The 9,011-nt window shown below is 50.8% G+C and overlaps 1 protein-coding gene across 1 annotated transcript; it reads right to left on the bottom strand.

Moving 5' to 3' along the window:
- Nucleotides 1-2,167: 2,167 nt before the first annotated feature.
- Nucleotides 2,168-7,954, bottom strand: kiaa2013 (KIAA2013 ortholog). Its single transcript, XM_068750399.1, has 3 exons — nucleotides 7,006-7,954; nucleotides 5,137-5,990; nucleotides 2,168-3,180 (listed from the first exon to the last, which is right to left on the bottom strand). The coding sequence occupies exons 1-3, from the start codon at nucleotides 7,952-7,954 to the stop codon at nucleotides 3,115-3,117; spliced, it is 1,869 nt and encodes a 622-aa protein (XP_068606500.1). The 3' UTR covers nucleotides 2,168-3,114.
- Nucleotides 7,955-9,011: the final 1,057 nt, after the last annotated feature.

The raw sequence follows: 9,011 nt of genomic DNA, 5'->3' as shown, positions 1-9,011 counted from the left end.
AACAGTTGATTATTCATGAAGACCACAATCATCTGCTGGGTAATGTAATGCCCTCAGATTCTAATTCTCACATTAGTTTAGCAGTGCATATTTCAGCCTCCTCTATTGATTCAAGCCATCAAATTAACAATTCACAATCAGGAAGTACTACACTCCACAAAAAAAAAGTGTTAAAGCCTGATTGCAAAGTCATTAATAATGTCACTGAAATCGAGTCTTTGAGCGAGCTCCATCTCAACGGTCAACATGGATAAACTGTTAGCCTGCCCTGGGACATGGTGGACCGCAGGTAGTCTTTAACTAGCTTCAGTTTACTGCAGGCAGGCTCTCCTCCAGCTAGTCACTGGCAATGTGCAGCAGTAAGCACAGGTCAATACAAATACTCTGTAGTCCCATCGATGCATTAAGCAGGTCTGGAGGTCCCAGCAGGTCCCAGCAGGTCCTCATCAGATGTTACTGCACATATTTTAGACTAAGGCTCAGACGTCTCTCAGCTGTTGTGCTGTTTACGTCATGGAATTGTATTTGGGCTCGTTACAATGCACTCTGTGGGTTTTAAACTTTTTTACAGTGCTGGGATAAATCAAACCCAAAACACACAGCCGGACCGAGTCTGTTCAGTGTTTACCTTCTGCGCTCTTAGTTTTTTTTTATTCGGTGTTGATGCATTTTTGTGGAAGAACGGAGGAGATAAACATCGCTGCATGCTGCTACAGGAGTCAGAAGAAATATCGACATTATCAACACCTCCTTCCATTTGAAGGCACTCATTAGTGGGATCAGTTGCTGGAGAGATGGTTGGAAAACGAAACCTGGAGTGTCTCGCCCCCCCCCCCCCGTGGAACAGTTTGGGCACCTCTGACTGGGATGTTTCCCCACCAGCAGCCAATAACAGGCCACCTTCAGCCATTCATGTTTCCACACAAGGAATTATGTTTGCATGTCAAACACTGTATTTACCCCCAACTCTATTAGTGCTTCACCCTTGGGTTAAGTAGATATCTTATAAATTCACTCTGGCTTAAATCTTCATTTGATTTACTGTACATTTTCAAAAGATGGGGTAAAGTGCATCAAAATAAGCTGATCTCGCTATTGATGAGTCCATCAACCCTAATCTAGCCCACGGGGGCCAATAAAAATCAAATCGAACAGAGATCTTTCCTACAGGTTCGATGTTTTTAAAACGCAAACTATCTCGATCACGCTCGGAGGCTGCGTCAGTGTCTGCCGAGGAGGGCAGCATCCGGGGCGGGTGCCTGGAGCGCCAGGACGTCTGCATCCGTGAGCTCTCGAAGCAAGACGCAAGAGAAAACTCACACCTAATTATCGCTGTGCACAAAATGAATCTGAGCACACACACTGGATTTGATAAATGTTTGCTTCTGCCTTTAACACTGAGTCCTCTGACTTCCGGTGGGACGCCACCTTTTGGCCTCGAGAGACCGAGCTCCCGAGCGCTCGCTGGCTTGACCTCACATTTTGATACGTTGCAGAGAGACTCTCCGGACGCGCATATTACCATTAAAACAGAAGTCTGTTTACAAAGGCCGATATATTAATGGATAAGGAAGTTAGAATCATCAAGCGATTAAGCATAAGGGTTTACGTTAGTACTTCTGCAGCGTACAGTATCTGTAAAACATTGGCCATCATGCAGCCATCCACGTCCTCGGTATCAAGGGTTTATCGCCCAAAAAGAATCATGACCGTTATCAATGGAGGAGTTCAGAGGTCAACATTCTGAAAGTAATTAATTTGCTGTGAAACAACAACCTGACTTTCCAACACCAAAACAAGGAGTCAGAGATCCTGAGCGAGAGCAACACCAGAACCAGAAGACTTTATTGAATTCTACATTTTAGGTGAACTGTCCCTTGAAAATGTCAAAAACAAATTGCTGTTTGAAACCGAAATATATGGAAGAAATAATTGCCTTTCATTAATTCAGAATCTATTTATGAAACATTTTAATTCCAATTCCCCACGATGAGAACAAGTGAACCTGAAACAGTCGGACTTCTAGAGGTCCATTTACTTCACCTTCATCACTACAAACCCGACAGAATCAAACACCATTCCATGATCATGGCTTCAGGTGTGAGTGAATAACTTCATTAAGGCGCACACAAAGTAATACAAAGAATGGATGATACTCAGAAACGCCCCCCCCCCCCCCCCCACACACACACACAAAAAACCTCTTCATATAATCATATGACTATATAAGATGAATCAGAAAGAACACAAACACAGATTTACAATCCTCACTGTCTGCCCCCCCCCACACACACACACTATATTTGTATATAAAAAAAAAAATTGCTGATATTTTTTTTTTTAGAATGATCAGATCTGATCTGAGAATCAAGAGATGTGAGAATTTATATTTAAGATCAAATTAAACTAAATGCCACCGCTGAGTGATTATTTTTGTCCCAAATGACAATTTCAATGTTCAGTATTTCAAGTCTTCGACATGCAGTTGTGAGAGATCATTTCATGTCCGCGTGTTGCACTGAAGGCGAAACGATTAGCATCTAAAATCTGAGCGGTGGATGGAACTAAGGCTTCTCCCCAAGATCATGAAAACCCGACTGGTATTCGGGTCGCGACCCAATAAATCCATCCTCCTCGGGACTGGATCCTATCCTCGCTGGGGGGGGGGGGGGGGGGGCTGCACCTCGCACAAGTCGCCAGTTCTCAGGAGAGAATACGTTTTTATTCTACGTCTGGAATTCGGGTTTCCAGACGTAGAATAGAACACAAAGGCTTTTATAATTGGTGATATTTGAACATTTCTTCAGAGCCTCCCCTTGCAAGCACTTTGTGATTCATATCCTTCCCATTGCATCATTTGCTCGTGTTTCTTGACACCTTACAAATGATCATATTTTTGGGAGTGTGGAAAGACGTCAGCTGCTGCGTGTTTAATCAAAAGAATCAGACAACACAATCAAATATTAGACCGATAGACACTTCACAGCAGGCGTTTGGGTTGTTGTCGTTCCACAACAGCTGATTAAGTAATCCGCCACCAGCGCGCCCGTGTTAGCATCTGCCACGCCGCCGAAGCTCAAGGAGAGTTACTGGCAGGCATTCCCAACGTGCGCGTTAGCAGCGCGACGATTGAGCAGCGTTACTGGTGGCGCAGCATTCCTCCTCGTTCTTGCTGGCGACCTAGCGAAGTCAGAGGGAGGATTAGAATGATCAAACAGTCCGTTTTCACTCCGAGGAGACACGAATGGATCAAAATGACAGGCTGAAACCGATCAGGTCAGCATTACGGAGTCAAAGTGTGAATGTCACCGTGCAACACGAAACATCCAAATGCAGGAAGCAGGAAAGAGCAGACGAAGCCTTTTTGGCTAGCATACGAATACGCACACATGTGTAAACAAGTAGTTGTGAGACAGACGTAACCACCTTGCAGGACACGCTAAAGCCGCCGCTCTGCGCGTTAGAGCAGCCGCTCTGCACGCTAGAGCCGCCTCTCTGCACGCTAGAGCCGCCGCTCTGCACGCTAGAGCCGCCGCTCTGCACGTTAGAGCCGCCGCTCTGCGTTAGAGCCGCCGCTCTGCACGCTAGAGCCGCCTCTCTGCACGCTAGAGCCGCCTCTCTGCACGCTAGAGCCGCCGCTCTGCACGCTAGAGCCGCCGCTCTGCACGCTAGAGCCGCCGCTCTGCACGCTAGAGCCGCCGCTCTGCACGTTAGAGCCGCCGCTCTGCAGGTTAGAGCCGCCGCTCTGCACGCTAGAGCCGCCGCTCTGCACGCTAGAGCCGCCGCTCTGCGTTAGAGCCGCCGCTCTGCACGTTAGAGCCGCCTCTCTGCACGCTAGAGCCGCCGCTCTGCAGGTTAGAGCCGCCGCTCTGCACGCTAGAGCCGCCGCTCTGCACGCTAGAGCCGCCTCTCTGCACGCTAGAGCCGCCGCTCTGCAGGTTAGAGCCGCCGCTCTGCACGCTAGAGCCGCCGCTCTGCACGCTAGAGCCGCCGCTCTGCACGCTAGAGCCGCCTCTCTGCGCGCTAGAGCCGCCGCTCTGCGCGCTAGAGCCGCCGCTCTGCGCGCTAGAGCCGCCGCTCTGCGCGCTAGAGCCGCCGCTCTGCGCGCTAGAGCCGCCGCTCTGCGCGCTAGAGCCGCCGCTCTGCGCGTTAGAGCCGCCGCTCTGCACGTTAGAGCCGCCGCTCTGCAGGTTAGAGCCGCCGCTCTGCGCGTTAGAGCCGCCGCTCTGCACGTTAGAGCCGCCGCTCTGCACGTTAGAGCCGCCGCTCTGCAGGTTAGAGCCGCCGCTCTGCGCGTTAGAGCCGCCGCTCTGCACGTTAGAGCCGTCGCTCTGCGCGCTAGAGCCGCCGCTCTGCGCGCTAGAGCCGCCGCTCTGCACGTTAGAGCCGCCGCTCTGCAGGTTAGAGCCGCCGCTCTGCGCGTTAGAGCCGCCGCTCTGCGCGTTAGAGCCGCCGCTCTGCACGCTAGAGCCGCCGCTCTGCACGTTAGAGCCGTCGCTACATGGAACAACAAGAAACCCTTAGCAGGAATGAGTGACAGCCGCTGCGTCTTTAGCCGTGGACATACCACAATTACACAATACTGTACTCTAATAGTGGTCAACTTCAAACATTTAAGGTGGCTTTAAGTTCAGTTCTCTGAACACCTCAAGACAAGGACTTAACATCATTGTTACAAACGGGTGGATTTCCTCTGAAAACTAACTTTTACACAATAATGAAATGAAAGAAAATAAAAAAAGAAATGTCCCGTATGAGTGCTGATTCAGAGGAGTGCAGTAGAAATACAGAAAACTTGTGCTTGCTTTTCCTTTTACTGTGTCGTTGGACATTCCACTATTAAACTGTAAACACGGGAGTGACTTGTAGCTCCTACGTCAGTGATCTGCAATGAAGCTATTCTTAAATGTGCTCTATTTAATGTGTATTGTCCCCCCCCCCCCCCGTGATACAAAGCAAAAAAAATGTTAAATAAACTCTTGTTAGGAGAACGGTGCGAGAGAGAAAGAGAGAGAGAGAGACAGAGAGAGGAAGCATTTGCCACGACACATACGTAAAAGGCAAAAACAAAGAGCAGAACATGGAAGATCTTTTTTTTTTTACATCCCAGTCATGTTTTATCACGGCTCTTTATACCTTGCTTCTGAAGAGGGCCTTGGCACCGGGGCCACAGTACTCGTTGTAAATGAGCTTGAACAGGAAAAGGTGGAAGAGCGTTATGAGTGAGGCCACGCTGAACCAGAAGAGGAAGGGCAGGCCTGGGTACCTGTTGGCCATGTGCTCCTCGTGGGCCAAGATGGCCTTGAGGTGCAAAGTGTGACGGAGGTCCTGCAGGTGGCGCAAGTCTGTGGATATATACAGCAACGGCGTGATGGGCTGGGTCACCATCACAGGGAACGTGTGCCCCTTGACCTCCGACGTCAGCTCCACCGGCTCGTTGAGACAGCCGGCCTCGCAGGCGTAGAGCTTCACCGGCTGGTCCTGCGGCTTCACCGACAGGTGAAGAAAAGGCGTCCCCTCCAGGTCCAGCAGCACGGCCAGACTGATCAGGTCCCGGTTGTAGTGGATCCCCCTCAGGGCGTAGCTGTTGTGCAGCACGTCCGGGTCGGCCTGGAACTGAAGGTGATTCTCAGTGAACTGGAGGCCGCCGAAGCTGAGCACCATGCCCTGCATGGCTCCGTGCGCTCCCGCTGCAACCAGCACCTTGCAGCCCCGCTTCTGTAGCGTCAAAGTCCACAACGTGAAGAGCTGCAGGATCTGAGCCGTGCTGCCGACCCGCGCGGGCCACAGGTTCTCCGCGTGCATGGTGGCGTGGCCGCTGAAGCAGTGGTCGGCGTAGTTGAGGCTGGACTCGAGACCGCCACGCTCCTCATCGCTCAGTCTTTGGTCCAGCAGGGGGGCGACGGACGAGGACAGGATGTAGTAGAGGGTGGTGTTCACCGTGACGCCTGATGGGGTGTGGGAGTCTGTGATCTTTCTCATTTCAACACCTGAGAGAACAAAGAATCGTTATCGATCGATCGTCTGAATAGAACAAGAACAGAAGCGGGTTGGGCCTTGGGCCGAGGTGCCCTCGAGCAAGGCACCGCTCCGCTTGCTCTGGGGCCCCTCCCTGTGCATGAGTGTGATTTCATTTGTTGTGTTTGCAGTGTAAAAAGTGTGAAACGTCACGACAATGAAACTTCATCTTAATCTCATGAACAGAACATTAAAAAAACTCAGCGTGTGTGTGTGGCTGATTGTCTCTGTGTTGCCCTGCGATGACCTGGCGGCTTGTCCAGGGTGTACCCCGCCTCTCGCCCATGCTGAGACCCGTTAACGGACAAATGGGTTGGAAAATGAATGAATGAATGAATGAATAAAAAAACTCAAATATTAGCCAAATGGTACAAAGAATTCTAAAGGAACAGAAAATCATCGTGTCTGGAACTCCCGTTTCTCCAGTAAGGATGTTTCTAAGAAAATAAGAAAATCAGAGAATGTTATTTTGTCTCAGTATCTGAGACAAACGCGTTGCTGGAGACGTTAAAGGAAGAAAAATGCACGAAATAACGCTGAAGTTTCAGGCAGAAAGGGGCGGGGCCATGTTTTGTTTACAACGGAAGTCGCTACGGCTTCTTCTTCTACCATTTCCGGTACATTTGGTAAAATTGCGCATTTAAAAATAATTTCTTCCGATCGAAAGTGTGATGCACGAACACGCAAGTCCGAATCGGATCAATATTTTTGGGCCCATGAACACGGTGCATCCGATCGTCACTTTAATCCCAACTCTGATCGGATTAAGGACATTGTGTCCATGGTAACGCAGCCAGTGTCCCCCTCGAGTCCCGGATAAATCCAGAGGGTGGAGGCAGGAATCCGGCGAAAAACTTTAACGATGAAAGTCATCAACGAAAGACAAAATGTTAACTATTGCTAAAAAAAAGAAGAGGGGGAAAAAGAAATCCCGTTCAGAAGGCATCAAAGTGAAGACCGTTTGGATTCTACCGAACTCCAGCTCACCTGAGATGAAGAGGTCCATCCAGGCCTGCTGGTGGTCCACGATGAGCTCGTCCACGCTGTCCCTCAGCAGCTCGCCCATCTCCTCCCTCGCTCCGTCCCTGAGGACGCCGAACGTCTCCTCGGATCGAGCAGGATCGATGGGCTCCGAGGTCCGAACAACCGACAGGACGTGGTCGGTGTAGTCGGACTTCGCAGCGACCTGGATCCTGCTGCCGGTCTTCTTGGCGATCACCACCACCAACACGACGCGGTTCTCCTCCAGCGGCACTCTGCCGGAGGAGAGGACCACCTCTCTGGACTCCAGCGTCTCCACGCCGGAGGAGAACCCGCTGTCCCGGGGAGTCTCGGGGGACACGTCCAAGGTGGCGGCCCTCGGGGACGGGTTGTTGATGCGGATCCTCTGGAGGAAGACGTTGGGTCGGCTCCGGTGTGCGATGAACTCCTCTCTGATGGTGACACAGTCCCGGGGGGCCTGCGGGGCCGCCGCCGAGGCGCAGCGAACCGAGAGGACGGAGCCCTTCCGGAACCACAGCAGGGTCGCCTGAGCTTCCTCCCGCGTCCCCTCCAGGTGGATCCCAAGTCTCGGGGAGTATTCGGTCTGGTGGACCGGAGCCGAGCGCGAAGACGAGGCGACCCACAGCGTGTTCGAGTCGAGGTCAAGCAGGATGTGGCCATTTCCGGACACGAACGGCGTCTGGAGTCGCTCCCGGGGGGAGCTGTAGACGCCCTCTCCCCGATCCACGAGCGCGTCCCACCGGTGGATCTCCGACAGCAGGCACTGTCCGGCCGAACCCCCGGGCATGTCCGAGTCGCCGAAGAACCTCCATCTGCGCTCCGCCCCCAGATACCAGTAAAACACGAGGAAGAGCAGGAGCCCGACGAGGAGCCGCCGCAGCCAGCTGCTGGACAGCAAGCCCGGAAGCCCTTTGAGTCGCTGCTGGAGCCACATCGCGAGGGTGGACGACGCGGAACCGGGTCGGAGGAAGCCGGAAGTCGCGCTCAAAACATACTCCGCAGTAGTGAAAGCTGACAAAACTTATCTTAGCTAAATTAGCGTAGCTAGGTCGGATAGCACAAGGAACGAAAGCCGTCAGGAACGTGTTGTCCGTCGCGTCATCGTTTCCCTCCCGGTACCGTCAACAAACGAAGTTATCCGGAGTTCCTGCGCGTCTCGTTTTACCGGATTCGGGTTCAAAGCTTCATAAATTAGCCTGCAACGAGCGGGCGACACTTTGGTTTGTCACAACTGCCGTAAAGCAAACAGCAACAACCGGAAGTGTCGTAACAGCAGTGCCTCGGAAGCGACACCGGAAACCGGCGCGGCCATATTTGAAGTTGTAATTCCTGAACGCTTGCTAAAGTCACAGACCCGAAACGTGTTTTTGGTTGAAGGAATTGCGCTCACAACCCCAAACACTGGAAAATAATGTTGAAATAAAACTTTAGCAGAAAATAAAATACTATCAAGCTTCGTTTTACTGGTATTTTCAACTTCTATGGACTTTTATAGTGGTGGGAATGTGTCAAAATTGATTTGTTGCACGCACCTTGTTTCCCTTTTAGATTTTAACACGTCTGGATATACAATCTTAGAATAAAGACTGATCATTAGGGGATTATAAAGGACCCCTAATATACGCCACTCTCAACCAATTTTATTAATTCAAACACATTAATACACACATTCAAATTCATTATAGAACAGAGGCCACTCCCCAACAATGCACAACCCAAGGACTCCAAACAGGACCACTGGCAACAGATTACATTCATTCAAATAGATTAACACAGATATTAAAGTGCATCATAGGGCCCCATCTCACCCCAGGTAACAGTGTTTTAGAACCCCACACAGGATCACTCTCAATTACTGATACGCTGGGTCCAATTCAAATACATTAAGACTTTATGAGATCCCATATGGAAGAAATTCTCAACAACACACAATAGGATTAAATATCAAGAACACATCATCACTGACCCTTAAATAAAACAGTCTTATTACC

Source organism: Brachionichthys hirsutus, chromosome 2, assembly GCF_040956055.1.
Source record: "Brachionichthys hirsutus isolate HB-005 chromosome 2, CSIRO-AGI_Bhir_v1, whole genome shotgun sequence".
NCBI lineage: Eukaryota > Metazoa > Chordata > Actinopteri > Lophiiformes > Brachionichthyidae > Brachionichthys > Brachionichthys hirsutus.
This window is presented reverse-complemented; position numbering and strand designations above follow the sequence as displayed.

What these genes read in the sequence shown, in the direction of transcription:
- kiaa2013 (XM_068750399.1), bottom strand. Translation starts at nt 7,954, where the DNA reads ATGTGGCTCCAGCAGCGACTCAAAGGGCTTCCGGGCTTGCTGTCCAGC. An exon ending in GATGGACCTCTTCATCTCAG is followed by an intron (nt 5,991 to 7,005) that starts GTGAGCTGGAGT and finishes TTGTTCTCTCAG; the next exon opens with GTGTTGAAATGAGAAAGATC. An exon ending in AGGCCCTCTTCAGAAGCAAG is followed by an intron (nt 3,181 to 5,136) that starts GTATAAAGAGCC and finishes TGACTTCGCTAG; the next exon opens with GTCGCCAGCAAGAACGAGGA.